At 33.1% G+C, this 19,387-nt stretch overlaps 1 protein-coding gene across 2 annotated transcripts; it reads right to left on the reverse strand.

Moving 5' to 3' along the window:
• Nucleotides 1-8,211: 8,211 nt before the first annotated feature.
• On the reverse strand, nt 8,212-9,734 carry LOC111406279. 2 transcript variants are annotated; one of them, XM_023035615.1, is made up of 2 exons: nt 9,055-9,734; nt 8,212-8,659 (listed from the first exon to the last, which is right to left on the reverse strand). In XM_023035615.1, the coding sequence occupies exons 1-2, from the start codon at nt 9,233-9,235 to the stop codon at nt 8,475-8,477; spliced, it is 366 nt and encodes a 121-aa protein (XP_022891383.1). In that variant the 5' UTR covers nt 9,236-9,734; the 3' UTR covers nt 8,212-8,474. The 2 variants fall into 2 exon arrangements, with proteins under 2 accessions (XP_022891383.1, XP_022891382.1); XM_023035614.1 differs by having other exon boundaries at nt 9,034-9,734.
• Between the last annotated feature and the right edge of the window lie 9,653 nt (nt 9,735-19,387).

Raw genomic sequence — 19,387 nt, forward strand, 5'->3', positions numbered from 1 at the left:
CGATATTAAGTCTCTGTTTGGTTTTACTAAAAATTAAATTTTTAGTGAATCCATAATTTTTATCAATTTTTTAATAAGTACACATCTCATTAATTTATGCTAAAAATCTAATTTTTAGTTAAATCAAATAGAGACTTAACTTACTTTTAACTCTTGGTATAATTCAAACTACTTACCAAAGATAACATCATCATTTTGTCAATTTCGTTGACATTATTCATCAATAAAATTTTTTATCATGTTAAAGATTTGTAAACATCTTCTATCATTTTCAAAAAACAATTGTTGAAGATTTCTTGGAAATTAATCAAGATAGATTTTGCCGTATCTTGATTAATCATTTATCGAATGTATATTTTGACTAGACACAATTGAATATAGTTTGAAACGAGAAAAATATATCATAATCATAAACTTTGTTGGTTATTCATTTTAATTCAACTTACGAAGTACGATAATGTGTGTCATTTCATTGAAAGATGCTTTAGTATTTCGTCATTCTATTCGATTAATTTGCGATTTGTAATATATTCCAATTGACTCGTCAAAGAGAAAAGCTTTTGTTGTGGTTAAGTATCTAACTTAGATAATTTATTTATTTAATTATACGTTTTTACTCTTAACTTTGGCTCTTCATCTTTACCAAAAACGGGAGAATTTTTGACTCCTCGCAAAGCAAAATGGGCATACAATTTGAGTCGACCAAATTGTGCCCGTTTAATCTTTAGAAGAATCTTAAAAACTATCACTTACATAAATATTTTCTCTTTGAAATATTATTTCTTGAGGCATATTAATCCATTTCAATATAATTTTAGGAAAAATTGCAGCAGTGATCCCTAACATGTTCATTTTTAACATACTTTACCATAACTTTCATTTTGTGCCAGCGGAGGTTCCTAACCTTTCATAAATATGCACCTGAAGTCCATCTGGAAGGAAATCGTCCAAAACACAGTCTATTGATCAGAAAAATTAAGGAATTAACATCCAATAAAACCGTTCAAAACTATCGTCCAAAAAGGTATCAACATTCAATAAAACTGTCACGGTAACAGATAGTTCAAGGAAATTTTTAAGGTCAACTGACAGGATTCTGGACAGTTTCTATCCAGATGGACCTCAGATGCATATTTATGAAAAGTTAGAGATCTTCGCTGGCACAAAATGAAGGTTATGGTAAAGTCTGCAAAAAATGAAAAGGTTAGGAACCGCTACTGCAATTTTCCTTTTTTTTTTATTATATTGGAATTTTCGGTAGTGTAGCTATATTAATAGAGACGAGGAAATTATGTATACTTAGTTCTAAATTTTTAAGAATTTTGTCTTGTGAAGTACTTGTGAGCGACCAATCAAATTATGTTCAATTATATATCGTCTAATGCCAATGCATATATAGACTAAAAGTATCGAAATATTTTCCTTCTGTATTTTGATCGATGTTGGCTTGCAGATATAAACAATAAATATTTCTCCAATTTTTAAAGAGTTAATGATCACTATCAATTATAAAAATTTTACGGTTTCTAAAAGAAAAAATTAATTAAAAAAAAATTATGAAAAAATTTTAACGGGGTCCTCAACCTTGCATAATGTAGTATTTGAATCCCCAATTTTTTAAGTTTTTCTAACAATTGAATTCTCATAAACGTTGTTTATCAATATACGGCAATTCAAATATGATACTCATTAAACACCATTTTAGGAATTTGTGAACCTCCTGTACCTTCCCCTACCTCGTCTCCATTCCATCCCATCTATTTACTCGTTCTCCATTCTTCGTGTCTGTTCTGCTCTTTTCTTGACTACTCTCTATTAGGGAGTACGGTACAACATTCCTTCTAACAAATATATAACTTTCAAACAGTCAAATAGGTTCAAATATTATTTATAAAAAAAAAAAAAAAAAAAAAAAGGGATAGGTGAGGACTCTACTTTCGAATTTTAACCTAAAAATAAGAAAAAAGAAACCCTCACATCCACGAAGAATGTATGTCAGTCAATGATTTCTCCAGTTGAACAACAGTTGTTTCACTACGTAGAACAAATCCATAGGATTTACAGATATATTCTAAAAAAGGAGCCAGTGTTATGTCACAGGAGAAGAATATCTGCTAGTGTCTCCTTGTTATATCTTTTTATGCTAACCTTTCTTTTTGTGAAGTACAGTTTTCGGGTGGGGAATGGAAGCACACAACACATACCTTAATCATAATACCAAAATATTAATTCAGTCAATGTGAGAATTATGTTCATGTCAATTTGACAAATATGACTATACGTACAGTCCTTATTTGATTTAGTTAAAAATCAAATTTTTATTAAATTTTTACATATATTGATAAAATATGTAGTTGATAAATGTTATGGGTTCATGAAATCTGTAATTAAAATTAATTACTAATTTTTTCTCAGAATTTTATCAAAATTTTAAGTCACACCAAGCCGGGCACAGTCACTATGGTTTTCATGTATGGAGGAGAAGAATACAAGGTTTTTCTTGCATATCCTAGAACTAGCTAGTGCCCTAAAAACCTTATTTCGCCCTTGTTTGATGAGTATTAAAATTGGATTTTAATAGATTTTGATTAAAAAAAAATGATAAAATGTGTGGTTGAGAAGCTATGAATCCCCTGAAACATATGGTTGAAATTAATTGATCACTAAGATTGAGATGGCTTAATGTTAGATTGATCGGCGATCCACAATCTAACATGAAATTGAATTATATTCGCTATAGTGATTGCTATAGGTTTTACATGTACGATGAAGAAGAGTACAAGGTTTTCCTCACATCTCTTAAAACTGGAACTCGGAAAAACTTCTAAGAATGTGAGGTCGAGCAGTCCAACATGAAAAGGGACAACGACTATCCAATATATGCGGCTAATGGTGGATGCTTTTGAGAGTGACCTGCATTAGAATGTAATATAATGAAGCTGAAAAACCACCTTGGATGGACCAGATTTAATTATCAGTGTCAAAAAGCCACTTTTTCCCATAAGAATATGGCCTCTCCTTTATGTTCTGGAATTTAATCGTTGAAGAATTAGTATATGGAACAGATGCACATGTCATTCAATTGCTTGCTGCGACTAGTTTCAGTGCAGATATTCTTTGAATGGTTAATTTCTGAGGTCAGGGTTTAGACAACTCAATAATTCTGTATGCTTATTTTAACAGAAAAAGAAGAAGAACATATTATTCTGTTCGACTATAGATTTAAAATTTTGCGAATTAAACATTTAAACTCGGGATTTTTTTTAATTTAATGAATCACGACGGATAAAAACTTAAACTATTTGAGAATAGATAAATTTATTTTTTTAAACTTTAGGTCTGAAAGGCGTAGCATAAATTGTTCTTAAGACATTGCTCAATATAAAAATCATGACAGTGTGTGATTTGATTCCACTGAATAATTGCTTCAGAGAATCAATATGTGGGAGGCCAACTGTATATGAAGTTATGGCAAATGTTTCTTGAAATTTCCAGAAAAATAAAAGAAAGACCACCTGGGATAACCCACACTCCAAAAAATTGATTTTTACTGCTAATATATATACTTATATATCAATAATTTGTTAGCCTTGTGAGTTGATTGTTGATAGCGAGCTAGGATTTGACGGCCCTTTTGATCCTACTTCTTTTCGGAGAGCCATCTAACAAATTCGTTGGCTCGTATTAATTCAATAATTGATAAGTTTTCTATTTATACCTAGCTAGAAAGGTTTGGAATCTAGACAACTACATGATTTATAGATATCAAATGTAGAGAGTGGAGAATGTGGACTCTTTTTTTATTTTTTTCTTGAATTTTTATGATAGTGGAAAAGTTTATTCTTGGAATATACCACTCCTTTCCTGTGCCCAGTGCTAGGATTGTGAATATAGTTTTCTGAGAGCTAACTAGCAATCATGGTGAACAGAATAATTTTGTTAAATGTTTCTTTGATTATCTTTATCTTAAAGTCATCAAACTGAAGTCAACTTTCAGCCCTCATAATTGTTGGTAGCCATTATTGAAGTGCTGATGATGCTCAAAAGCAATGAAGCCCAAGAGAATCGCAATTACAAATTCATTGATTTTGTAGAATATCGAGATCACATCAAAGATCGAAAGATCACTTCAATTTTTATAAAATGAGATTAAACAAAACCAACGAATATCATTGCCCGCTTTGTCACCTAATTACCAAGTCTAATTTGACTTTCTCCTAACAAATATATAAAACTCTGTTCGAAGTCAAAGTCCTGATTCATTTTAATTACACATTTCACGAGATTCACAATTTTTCAACCATATATTTTATAATTCCTATTGCCTATTATCAAAGTTTACTAGAAATCTAATTTTTATCTAACAAATAAGGACTAATATATAAAGCATTAAAATCAAAACAAGCCCGCATGCCATTTTGTCTTGTATTGCATTAAGTTTTAAGCACCTTCCCCTTAGCTATAAGTTAGGTGTTTGATTAAGAGCCTAAAACAATCCATTAAAACTAATTAAGTGGTTATAAAGACAAGAGCCGTTTATCATTACGATAGGTGCAAGTGAAAGTACAATGATGTATGCAGCTATGGAGATTATATGCTCATACAAGTGTTGCCTAATTGCCCTAATTTAACAACTAACTACCATTGAAAAAAGAAAAGAAAGGAGTGCACTTGATCGCCAATGGATTTACACTTTTGAGCATCTCTTACATTTTTCGTATATGATCAAAGCGTGCTTGTTAAAGAACAATTACGAATACTTAAAAATGTATGGTAAATTAGATTTTTCACGCTTGACATGGCAAAGCTTACTAACCACTTTGACCCGACATTAGTTGAGTCGCCTCAAGTCGATTTTTAGAACTTTTTGTGAATATGCTCTTTGTTTATTAATAAAAATTAAACAAAAAGATTGTTTAGTAAAATTTTAATAATTTTTTTTATTCGACAAAGTTGCTAGCCAACCTACCGTTCCAAAAAGTACACAATTGTAAAGCTCAACATGTGGCCTAGCATGGACCGCCGTAACATCCTCGCTTTCTGTGTCTAGTATAATTTGGCCACTCTTTTTCATTTGTAATAAAAAAAATAAAAATAAAAAGTTGAACCCCAATCTTGAGGGTCTCCACCGCAACCGTCCCTAGAACTTTATGAAGGAGGTAAATCGAGGGATGTGCCCTAACAGGCCAGAGAACAAGAGTTGTATGTACACTGCGTTTACAAGGAGTCCAATTTCATGTTTGAAGAATCGAACCCCCACACTGCAACTTGACGCAAGGCATGAGATAACCTCACTCCTATTCTTTGCACCACTGAACTATGCCCCGGGGGCCTCTTTTTCATTTGTAATACTAATATATTGTGCAATTCATGTCTAGGTTTTTGAAAAACATTTTTACCATTACTACCGATTCAATATTTGGACCTTTAACGGTTGAAATCTATGAGGATGGAATTTATTTATTTTTCGAAAAGAAATAATTAAATATATGTGAGAGCAATTAATTGATTAATTATGCTTATTTTCAGCTGATGGGTTAATGATGCAGGCAAAATGCACTTTTCTCCATTTTGTTGTCTGAGCACTGATTTTATTTTCTCATAAATTATTAATTAAATATAAAATTATTCATTTTCTGTTTTTATCGAATTTTATGTACTTTTTGTATGTTAGTTTGTATGCAATTGAGCATTGGTGATGAAAAGCTTTTGCTTAGTGTGATTTTCATACTTTGTGCATTGATCGATCATTTCATTTAAAAGTTTAAATTCTTTTATATTAACGTTTTATATTTCTTTTCTCTATATATGAATATCATGTGCTTCTGACTTTTATCAATAACCCTCCAATGGTTGAAGAAGTGCAAGCAGATATTTAGGGAAGGTTACGGGCGGGACGGGGTTGAGCGGCCCTGTCTATCTCCCGCTCCATTAAGAATTTTTTTCAAGGCGGGACGAGGATAGAATTAAAATCATTTTATTTACAGTCCTATTTAAATGGAGGATTTTCTAACAAGGTTAGTTGCAGGGAAATGAGAACAAATACCGCTGGAAGATTCTGACCTGAAATTATGTTCTGTTGGATACGACTTGTAGATGGTGCTGGTGGTGGAATGATGCTAAACTTATTCCTAGCATCTTTGAATAGGCCATACCAAGGGCGTAGCTGGGCTTTAGCCCATGCTGCCCCCAAGCCCATTTAACTTTTGATGGCTATTTTTTTGGGGGAAAAAATCGTAAATGCCTTAGAAATTTGGAATATTTGTAAATCTACCATAATTATTCCGAAATTTAAATAATACTACACATTTCACATAAAAACACCAAAAATACTTGCTGCCAAACTTTCCATATACACGAATTGTAACTGTGATTGGATGATAATAAAGGCAGTTTAATTACAGCTGGTTGGATTTGGAATTCTATCATAATTATTCCATTACAGAGATTCTCCTTTGCACTGGACTGCTTCGTCTACTCTGTCTTGCACGGGGATTGAATTACATTCTTGCTGTGTGGTTGATAGAAGAATAATCTACATTTGGAAACTTGGTAAGTGTCACATGCGTTCATTACCACTTCAAATGTAACATTGTTGGAACGTGAATATCTTACATCATAGTTAATTACTATGTATCTATTCGTTTTAGTGCACCGTCATTGAATTGCATAAATCTGCATCGATGTGATCTTGGTTTCTGCTTACAATGTGTGTGTTTTAGATTACCAACGTTGGAATTGTAATCGTGAATCTGTGATGCTATACGGTCTGCATCTGATGCAAGCACGAACATGTAAAAATCGGTAAATCGTTCGGAAACTAGTAGTATTAATGGTACCAAAAAGACGAAATTCAGAAAAATGCATCAGATCCAGCCTCCTGCTTCGAATAATGTACGATGACAGAATTTATGAATCTATGTCAATCCTTAGAATTTTAATATTTCAATTTCCATACGATGGGGAATTTAAAGTGCGTTGGTCATCCCAGTTGTTTATTTGCGCGAATATCACTTGTTAACAGCTTCATTAAATCCACCTGGTCATTATGGGAGCTTATAAACAATGATATGGATATTGATGGTCAGAAAATACCTAAATGTATATGATGTAATGAACGCATCAGACTGATTACGTTCTGTAACATGGGCTATGCTATGGGTACATACCCGGAACCCCTCCAACAGGGGGCTCCTTGTGTCGATTTTGGACACTATTATGGATCCCCCTATGTACAAGAAGATTAATCCCTATAACATTGATTCAATGTTATGGGGTCCAAGATAGGCCACAATAGCCATTAAAGGCCGAGCAAACACTTGTCTGAACCATGGGGGATTCGAGAGAGTGAAGTTGACATGCCAATTGGCACTTTACATTAGGGGATTGAGAATCGAAACAACTTGGATTCGCGTGAAAAAACCAGCTGAAGAATAGGCTAATACTTACCTCCATGCGACCGCACTGCACAAGTGGCTATGCAGTCGCACACACTGAATCAGGGAATCCCAGTCCGCGTTTCCAGTGGTCCATGCGACCGCACCATGCAGAGCTGTGTGGTCGCATGGAAGAAGCCCATATTCCACATTACAATGTCATCTTGGCAAACATCACACCCGTGATAAAACGTTGAATATTGCACAAACCATTCCATTACGTGAAACAATTACGCTAATGTAGACCTATGGAATCTACTTGCTCACCAAAAATTTTGCAACCACTGTGTTGGAAACATATAATTAAAATTCACCTAAGAATATGGTTAGCACAACCGAAAAATGCAAATTCCTAATGGTTCTCGATGTATATAAAAAGGGATATCACATTCTTTCGTAAACATATACATTACAAAAACGTGCATGACACCCGGGATATGAAAACACATGCTTGGTGCACCACCAACATGCTCAAAACGTATACAGCTTATTCAACTAGGAATAGTTTCGGTGCAACATAGAAATGCATATACAATTGGTGCTCAATCTATCTAAAAAGGAATATAAGTACAAACTTCTGACTTATATTTTCTAAGCATTACATGTGGGTAGTCCGACATCTGTGTTATGAAATATATCAGATTTCATAGTAAACATATATATTACAATGACATCATGACACCTGGTATATGAAAAACACGTGATTGGTGCTACACTAAATAATAAAATATGAAATTCATCAATTTGTCGACCAAAAAAATTCTCAATCCCCAAATTCTGGTGTGCAGCATTCAGTAAATACCAAAATACAAGCATCTTTCATAATACATAAACTTCCCCGTTTCGCAAAAACGCAAAAAAATTTGCAGCAAGTCTTGCTGGCTACCAATTTGTCACTTAGTCGACACATAAATAAAGCAAAATCAAACAACAAACGAATGAGCTGACTAAAACAGTTCAAAAAACCTTAGAATCTTCCCATCTAGTTCGAACCACATTTCATCTTCGTTCGGTTGCCTGATCTCAAGCATCAGCATCTTATGAATAATTTGATGTATCCGCATTTCGCTCATCTGGAGGAAGTGCCCAAAACAAGAACTTCTGAACATCTCTTTCTGCATATTGTTCAATTTGGCCTTCAGTATTAAAATCACATCGTTCTTGTAGAAGACATTGATAGTTCCACCGAATCGATTCTCCGGGTGGATGATGAATGAATAGTTCTGACATCATTACAAAAGAATTAATTTTTTGTTAGAAACGTAGCATATAGAAGGCGTGCAACCGCAGCATCGCATTCAAGTGTAATATTCACATCCATATAATTGTAAATTGGAAACAAAATTCACATAATTCCATAAGACCATCCGATGCTTTTTGAACAAACCATTAACAGAATCTGGTATTCGCACCCATATGTCTTACATAGGAAACGAAGTTCACAAATTCCAGTAGGCCATTATAGTTTCGGTGTATTTCGGAATTTGTGAAATTTCACATATTTCACGTTCATATATCTTAAAAATCGATTAAATAGGATAACCAGTTTCAGACCGTACTCACATACATATTATCATTTTTTCCACGAATATGATACCTGTGTTGTGGGTTTGCTTACTTTCGGGATCGACTGCATCGCCATCTTCTTCTTCTACGTTGCCAGGAGGCCTCTTCTCGCCTTTTTCATTGTGGGCTGGGGTTTTCAGTACTTCTTTCAGAGGGGAATCCCGTTCCTTAGATTCTATAAGAACGGTTATGGAACGTGTAATTCGACGCGCAGGAGTAGGTGCATCTTCCATTTTGGTCTCCAATATCTCCACAGATTTCGAAGCTTTCCCTGCATTAATTCTCTCTTTGGAAGCCAACTACAGCTTCCGTCTGGGTGTGGCCAACTTATAACAATCAAGTTCCGTTTGGGGGACGAAAACGGAACCCACGGGTAGTGTTCGATGTGGAATGCCCATTATTGGAGAGTCTTCGACGGAAAAACCAAGCATTTCAGAACGTTGTGCCTTACGCCGACTGAATGATGCCATTAATCGACAGAGATAGAATAGTTATTTCCGAAATCAATCAAATCTGAAACCCAACTTCAATTCCGATTCGGGATGAACCGCTTCACGACCAACTGGTTTTATAATCGCAACCAAACCCTCAAAAATCAAGACCGTGTAACGGAAAAAATATCTCCTTCTGAAATATTTTCTAAACAATGCGTCGTATGTGAGGTAAGGCAGTCAAACTATGATCTGATTTTTTTGTTCGTTTTCTTGGTTGATTGATACGAAGAATTTGTATTTACAGGAACGTCTTTATCGCTTGTATTATGCAAAAGGAAAGGTTGGGTCTTTAGTGGGAGGTGCAACATATTGGGTAGCAAAACTCTAAGCTTGGGTTTCATTACATTTATTTTTCATATAAAATATCAGTTTCTCATCTAAATTCTTACTTGAAGTGTTTGATTGTTATTTTTTTCCATGAAAAATATTTTCCAACTTTTGAAAATATGTTTAATGTTCTTTGTTTTTAAGGAAAATATTTTACTTGGGTAGAGGTGGTTTTTATTTTCCAGAAAAGATGGAAAACATTTTCTTTTCTAGGTGATATTTTCTATGTCAATCAAACACACTCTAAGGGTGTGTTTGATTACATTTATTGTCCATGGAAAATATCAGTTTTCCACCCAAATTCCTACTTGAAGTGTTTGATTGCTATTTTTTTCCATGGAAAATATTTTCCAACTTTTGAAAATATGCATAATTTTCCTTATTTTTAAGGAAAATATTTTTCTTGGGTAGAGGTGGTTTTTATTTTCCACAAAAGATGGAAAATATTTTCTTTTTTAGATGATATTTTCCTTGTCAATCAAACACACTCTAAGGGTGCGTTTGATTACAAGTAGGAAAATTACATGGAAAGAAAATGAATTCCAAGGAATTGAATTATCTAGAAATTGTTTTCATGGAAATTGTAAATTATTGTGTTTGATTATATAAATTTTTCACGTGGAAAATGTTGAAGTAAAAGTATTTTTTGATGTTCGTTTGACTTTGTTTTACGTGGAAATTGTCAATTTCAGGGATATCCTCTTTTACAATTATTCCTAAAATTTGTTCCCATTGCCAACAATTAAAAAAAAAATAAAAAAAGCAAAAAATAAAAAATAAAAAAAGGTAGAAAACCAAAAACCATCTATCCCCTAGGAAAAAAAAGGTGGAAAATCACGCTTTAAGGTGTTGTACCTAGAAATTCATGGAAAATCAATTCCCTGGAAAATTTTGTCAATCAAACAGGCCAAAAGTGGAAGTTGAAATTCGAATTCCAAGTTCCATGGAAAATTTCGTGCAATCAAACGGGGCCTAATTGATTTTGACCATAATTGACGCCTTCCAAATTAATCCACACGTTGTAATGTTTTTATTTTCGATTTTACATTATACTGCTCAAAAAGCAGTATTTCTAGGAAAAAAATATGATGGCAAGTATAATAGGTAATATTATTTTTTTTGTGGCGTTTCATGTAATTTTCCCGGGAAAAAATCGTATATACCCATTAGAAATAAACAATTTCATGAAATACTATATATTATATTATATATGTAATATACTATTTAATATGTAAAATAAAACCAAAAATACTGCTTGCTATAAATACTCATATTTTGCTATTTATCTATATTATAAGGTTTGTAACTGATGAATTCAATTAATTATTTCTTCAAGTCAGACATGATTTAAAAATAAAAAATAAATAAAAATTCATGGAAGATGTGATCAAGAGCTATGGAATAAATAATGGGTATATTTCTTCTTCATCTCTAGCAATCATATATAATTTGTTTCAAAACCTTGTTACGAATGGGCTCATCTCCTACTTCCAAAATTGGGGATTTCTTCAACTGTTTTGAAATTTCACAAATCAAGGTAAATTCTCATTTTTTGTTATATAAAAAATTATTGATAATATTGTTAATATACTATGAACCAATACATTTAGTGATTGTTAAAAGTAAGTTTTAAACTATAAAATTTTATCGATTCATTCTGATCTCGTACATATGATTACGAAATTTGTTAATTTTTATAACCTGAGCTTGAATATGATGCTAGAAGTATGAAATGCCAATGATTTTATTATTATTATTATTATTATTATTATTATTATTATTTAGATTTTGGCATCATGAAATATAGGCTGTATGTGTTATGTTTGGTTGTATTGTGAACGTGCATTGATTTTACAGTTTCACAAAAAGGTGTGTGATTCGATGATGGATAAGCCAATTTTTTCTACCATGAAATCCATTTCTTGGCCACCGAATAATTATTGCAGAACAATCCAATTATAATGCTACATTCCTATATTACTTCAAAATAAGTATTTGACATTTTATATGTGTGTTGGATGCAGATATGGAGACAGTGTTCATTAGTTGTGGTTCAAATACACTTGAATTTCTTGTGCTGGTAGGGTGCATACAAGCAGATCTTATTGATACAATATCAAGTGAATTATAGATTGATATGAGGTATGGTCGAAAATGGATTAAGTTGCTGATGTAGACATGACCTCTATTTGGATAACTAATAACTCTCTCATATTCTACATGGAGTTCTAGCACAAGTATAGTCAAATTACTGCGTCGTTGGTAGAAAGCGTCCATAGGTTAAATGAAGATTCATTGTACCAAATGCTGATTACAACAGATTGCGCACTTCTCCTCAAGTAGGACGATATAAATACTTACAAACATTTCAATCAGTCTTCTAACCTTGATCCGTAGTCGTCATGCAATTTTCAGATGCGTAAATCTATGTATTTAATCCTTCTAAATATTGGCCAATTATATTTAGAATAATAATTTTCATGAAGTAAACATTATTATGCTATTTTGCAAGATATATATATTATTTAGGGAAAATTGTAGTAGGGTTTCTTAACATTTTCATTTTTTGCAGACTTTACCCAAACCTTCATTTTGTGCTGGCGCAGGTTACTAACCTTTCATAAATATGCACCTGAGGTCCATCTAGACAGAAACTATCCAAAACACCGTTACTTGACCAGAAAAATTATGGAATCAACATCCAATAAAATCGTCCAACAAAAACGAAACGATCCCTCCGTAACCAATCATCCATAATATCAAATAAATCATTTTCGTCTTTGGTAAATTTACCAAGGGCTATATGTATTTTGCTTGTGTTTAATATTTCACGATTCAAAAAAGAATCATTTATTGGGATTTATTGGTGCTACACTTTTTTTCTTGGCAGGAACGAGTTATGATAGAATACGTCTTGTTTATCTTGACGAAATGGGTGGAATAGCTATCCCAATGCCAAGAATATTCACGATGAACAGGATCTATACATCTCGATCGGAAAAGAACCAAGAGAGAAAGAATGAATCGGAATTGATCGATAGATTTCTCGATTAACAGAGACAAGCTCTAAAAATAGCCCAGTTTATGAAGATTCTTATCTGATGAACGACCCAATTGCAAGAGCAGAGCTCTGCCAACAGAGCTATATCCTCCCAGCCAAGTGAGCCAATAGCCCGTCGTGCGAGCCTCCCACCGGGGCCTGCTACGCCAAAAGCAAGAGAAACCCCATCCCTCCCTTTCCTTTTTTCTCCCCCATGTTGCCACATTAATATCCAATAAAATTATCACGGTAACAGATAGTTCAAGAAATTTTCTTAGTCAATTGACGATTTTTTGGACGGTTTCCATTTAGAAGGACCTTAAGTGCATATTTATGAAAGGCTATGGACCTTCGCTTGCACAAAATGAAGGTTAGGGTAAAGTCTGCAAAAAATAAGAAGGTGAAGGACTGCTACTGCAATTTTTCCTATTATTTATGCTCTATGTGATTTTAAAATTACTCAAAATGTGGTGTGTGTCATGTCATTCTGCTGTTTATTAGATTTCTAGTGCATGCGTCAAACTTTGCTAATCTCGTAGTTGATTTTTATATATATAGACATCACACCTACTAGCATATGCATCACCAAGATAAGTGGACAATTGTTTTGCAAAATATGAAGTTATGCATTTCTTGCATCCCTTCCCTTCGCAGCTTTCCTCACTCCGCGAGATGAGATCAGCATCAGTTTGATGTCCCGACAAAACTTCTGATTTTCATTCTTGTTTAGTTAACAAGCAAGGTCTCTTCTAGCAATGTTGGGAATAAAAATTTCGGCCATTGTCAAAGAGAATAGAAAAACCAATCTATGGTACACAATTCGAATCTTTCTAACAACATGACAAGAGATGAACTTATTGATGAGCCGCTGAACATAATCTACTACTATCAGCTCTCCTCGGATGGCTGGTTGGGCTAAATCCGAGCTACTAGCTCTGCAGTTCTTTTGTTTGCCTTCATCCATGTATAATCACGTACTAATTAATAAAGTGATCAATTTGTGGTAGAATTCGTGAATTTGGGAAATTATTGGGATTGAATTGCTAATAATCCGTTAAGTAATTGAATGATAACAATGGATTAAGTGATTTGATTATTTTTAATTATACTATTATATTACAGCATAAATGGAAAATATAAAATTGATTAGTAAAGTATGGATTTTTAATTTTAAATAGTTAACCGGTGAAATTTCCTCTTTATATATATTAATTAGCTAAGTACAGAAAAAATGTGTGTGTGTGTGTGTGCGCGCGCGTTCCCTTAGCTCCGTCCCTGGGCCATAGATTTTCCATCATTTGGCATGATCCATCAAGCGTGCATATTAGAATTTTTGGACAAGTTGGAGTCACTACATGATGCATTATATTCATTTATTGTGTTGGTGCCATAAATAGAATTAAACTTCATATTAGCATTTCAAATCACATATTGGCTTTAGAAGAAACAAAAGCACATTTGATATTCGAATAAAAGCAAAAATTCAGAACTACTTATTTTCCCCTTTTCATTGAACATATCTAAAAATTAGTTATCAAATCATAAATGAGAAAAATGTTATGAAGTTTGCATTGAGACTTAAATATAAAATAGAACAAACTTGCAAATGATTACCAATTTATCTAGATAATGGACAGCAACCCCCAATATAAACTAGGGAAAATTGCAACTAGAGTCCCTAACCTTTGACTTTTTTTCCACAGATTTTATCCAAACCTTCATTTTATGCCAACAAAGGATCGGAACCTTTGAAAACTTAGCCGCTGGGATTCAAATATATGACCGTTAGTTGACCAATAAAGTGAATTTTGACCAAATTGGAAAGGGTAAAAAATGATAACTTTGTATTTTTCTGACACTAAATAATTAAAATCATTAAATAAAATACAACAAAACATCACCATCTTCCACCCCTACTCCAAATCCAAAGAAATTGCTACCCTCCACTGCCCACACATCGTCGTCGCTTTCGCTGCCACCATCACCTTCACCAACATTTTTCATTCTCTGTGTGTGCTTTTTTGAGGTTCGACATCGTCGAATTTGGTGTGTTTCAGGGCTTATCACAAACTAGATTACTTGTGTTGGTGGAAACACGTGGTGGTGATTGGTTTCGGTCTAGTGTTGTAGTGACAGTTAGTTTTAATTTGGTGATGGTAATGGTGGCGACGATTTGTGGTGCCGCTTGTGTGGGACGGGTGGTTGTGGTTAGTTGGTCGATGGAAGTGAGTTTTCTGATTGTGTGAACAGAGAGTGGGTAGAAGAGAAGAAGGTCCTCATACGGAGTCACACATTGACTTGAACAGTGCGGGAGACTAAGGACAAAGATACCACGGCAGATAGAGGCAGGATGCAGGCCTTAGAAGAAAAGGTATATAGGGCATTGGGGCAGTTCTTTCACGCTATTGAGAGAAAAAATGTGAAAATTTTCTGTTGAGTGTATCGGGTACAAAATCGAAAAGAATGCGAAGCTTTTCATGCCCAAAGACTCCCATGCCTTTCTTGGTTGGACCAACCCAATCGGCAATTTCCGACAAGTCTTTCTTCATTTTGAGAGCAAGAAGCGGAACTACAAGAACTTTTGGTATGATTTTTATTTAATTATCCCTTATTATAGTATTTTTATTGAAAAGTATAAAGTTATCAAGAGATTGACGAAAATGCCATTGCTTGACATGGTCAAAATTGGTCAATATTCACTTTTCATGGTCAATTCATCATTCCAGTTGGACCATAACTGCGAATTTTTTGGAAGTTTGGGATCTTTGCTAGCACAAACTGAAGATTGAGTTAAAGTCTACAAAAAATTAGGGATCGTTGCTACAAATTTTCCTATAAATTATTTTATTCGTTCCTCCTTTTGCTTCTGAGAAAGTACCGAGAAACAACTAAAATGTCGAGATGAATTGTTACATAAGTTATAAAGAACAAGAAAACATGGAGAAAAATAGAGAAAAGAAAAAAACATTTTTACTTTCATGGCTTCTAATCATTTTTTCCCAAACATACTACATGTACATTGTTGTTTACATTAACATTAACATCGTTCCACATGGCAACCATCATAGCCTTTGAATTTCCCAATTCACTTTCACATTACTGGCCAGATTTTAATACGTAGGGAGAATGTCATCCATAATGTAAACAACAATGTACATCTAGAATAATTCTTTTTTTTTTCTCCCCTCATTTCTTCAGTCCAATAAAGGTTCATAAGTTGGATAAAGGCTTGTATATGTCGAACTGCTTAGATAAAATTGCAAATGAAGTTTCAGAACTTCTAAAATTGTCTTGGCGATGATGTGCAAGATAACACAAAGAGAAAATTGTCATACGTTCTCAGTATAGATAACGTTAGATCATAGTCAATCAACTTCCATGATCATTGTTAGTTGCACCAGGTATAAGTTTCTCTCAAAGAGAATACAATATACACCAAGTGACATAGCAAATGATATGATGAACATGTAAAGGGTAACTTTAAGTTAAGAAAAAGCACGAAGATTCGAGGAGCGTGCCTTGGAGGCAATAAAGGAAGACCCGAACTATGATAGGGAAAGATACCACCAACCTACATTTACACATTAAAAGAGGCTAATCTAGATTCCATAATGAAATTTTTGACAGACTACCATAATAAATTCTTGTACATCTTTGTGGCTCTAGGAGCATCCATATCGAGCGGGAAGCATTGCAAACTTAGAGTGGTTGTACATTCTTAAAAGTATCAAGAAACTTTATTCACCGCATGCATACAAGCCACCAACAACAATGGTTCGTGAAGCTTGGAAGAGGTTATTGTGACATATGATAGTGGTGCTTAAAAAATATTATTTGTCAACATATGACTATTGCTCAAAGTATTGCCCTCAAGAGTCGAACATAGTTGCATACAAAGGGACGATGAACATGAAAATATAGCTCATCTATACATAGTTACATCAAGCGATAATAATTTTTTGGACGATTTTAAGTCTATTACAATTCGATAATTTCAAGAATATCTTACTTTTCGTTTTTCAACATGTAATAAATACTATGAAATCATTTTCATGTAAGCATTTCGTGTTATTAATTCTCAATTAATTAACATTCAACTAATGAATCTTGACTTATTATAGAATAATTTATTTCTAGTCATGTTATAGGAATTTAAATTCATTTATTAGCAATTAATTCTTATGTACAAATTGTAGTATAAAAAGATTACATATTTGTAGTATTTCATCACACTAGGGGTGTAAGCGGTCCGATTTTACTGATTTTTAACAAATTTTCAAACCAAACCATTTTGAAAGGTTTGAAAAAAAAACTCAAACCTAAACCTAACGGTTTGGTCCGATTTTAAATCACCAGTTTCACCATATTTTTTTCCGTCTACTTTTATATCATTAATTCATCGAATTCAATATATATTTATATCTTACTAGCAATAAATCTAAAACAAACTAAACCCCTGTTTGAACCAAATTTTTGGAACAAAAAAATAAAATTTTGGATCATTATCCCACAAGTCCAATCGCCTTTGTTAACCTGCTGTTTCATGTGTGGGACCTAGCCTCCTCTCCAATGATTAATTTTCTCGTTATGATGATATGGAAAATATGGCTCAAACAGAGGCTAAATATATCTACTATAAATTTAAATACCAACTAAATCAAAGAAAAATTACAATAAATTAAAAATGGTTTTTTTTTTTTCATTTTTGTCCACCCTTTTTAAGGCTAATGATGATATAATAATGTTACAATATAAGTCTATTAAATTAGATATAAGGCCCAAAAAATATAATGATGTTCAATAGGATCTCGTGATCATCATATCTGAAAAAATGATACTAATTAGATAAAGAGAATAACCAACCACAATAATAAAACAATCGTTTATAATATATAAACATAATAATTACACAAGTTTACGTTTGTATGATATTACGAAATGCATTTAATTTCAGATTCTTACTTTTGTTTGTTATAAAAAAAATTATTGATCTGAAACTTTATTCGTAGCAAATATTATCACCGAATGTCTAGGATCTATTTGTCTCCGATTTGGTATAATAGACTACTATTCAACTTTGAAGAGGCGTGAAAAATCTGAAAATGAAGTGTGTGGTGCCGGTGGCTCAAGACTATGTTGGATGTCGCCTAGAGTTCGTCTAAATTCTGAAGAGGAAAATAACTTTTGATAGATTATGTCAGTCTTGAAATTAGGGCTGGACAAAACTCCCGAACCGAATCGATCGAACCGAACCCAAACCCGAACCGAACAGATCCGAACCGAACCCGACGGTTCTTCTCAAGTTAAATACCCGAACGGGTATTTGAATCAAGAACCGACGCGTATGGTTCGGTTCTCGGTTCTAGGCCAAGACCCGAAAAATCGAATAAGAACCGAATCTCCGTAATTTTTTTATTAATTTATTTTAAATAAGTAAAATTATTTTATTTTTTCTTAATAAATTTGTTAACTAGGTAATTTAGTTTAAACCACAAAATATGATTTTCATGTTTCTAATATTCAGTTCAAAATCGACTTAATCGAATTGACCTCAATTTTATCCAAATTTGTTATTCTACAATAGTGTCGTTTCTACCGAAAAAAATCGAATTAAAACTCTACAACATCTCTCTTAATTATTTTGAGCTTGTTATCTTTCTCTTTCTGTAATTTTAATAATCAAATTTATGAAGAATTCAGCAAAGAGAGACGTGAAACACATAAGATTGAACTACGTTATTTTGTAAGATCTAATATTAAATATATCATTAATTAAATTAACGTCACTTTGTATATATTAAAAAATTTAATTATAATACGGAACCGAACCGAACCGAACAGAATGGAATCGAATCCGAACGGTTCCGTAATTAAATTTGGATCCGACGGTTCCACTTACTAAATACCCGAAAATTTCGGGTCGGTTCGGTTCTCGTTAGAACCGAACCGAATCGGACCATGTCCAGCCCTACTTGAAATTATTAGATATATATTAAGATAATTGGATGATGATGATGATGATGATGATGATGATAATAATGATAATAATAATATATCTGTATTAGAAAATTAGAAATTGACAAAAATACCCATAAATGAAACTACTGAATTTTACATATTTGGATGAATTTTCAAAAAAAATCATTTTTTTATTTTTTTCTTATATATTTTTTCGTCGGTCCGATTTGGTTTTAAACCGCAATTAAAATTCTCAAACCTAAACCAAATTATTTTGATCGGTTTGATTTGAGTCAAAACTATTTCGTTGATTGGGTCTACTGGCACCAAACCGACGGTTTCTAAAATGCGGTTTCGATTCGATTTTTCAGTTTGGCGATTTTTGCTTACAGCCCTACATCACACACAATATTTGAATCATAAAAAATTGAATTTTTGAGAGCACAATTTTATTCCCTTAAATTTCTACCATAAATTTTATTCTTGAGACTCATGAAATCATTCCAACAAATTGAAAACAAATATTATTCTTACTGCACTTATAAGGTATTTCAGAATAACGTGTA

The sequence above is a fragment of the Olea europaea genome, chromosome 12 (assembly GCF_002742605.1).
Source record: "Olea europaea var. sylvestris chromosome 12, O_europaea_v1, whole genome shotgun sequence".
In the NCBI taxonomy this organism is placed as follows: domain Eukaryota; kingdom Viridiplantae; phylum Streptophyta; class Magnoliopsida; order Lamiales; family Oleaceae; genus Olea; species Olea europaea.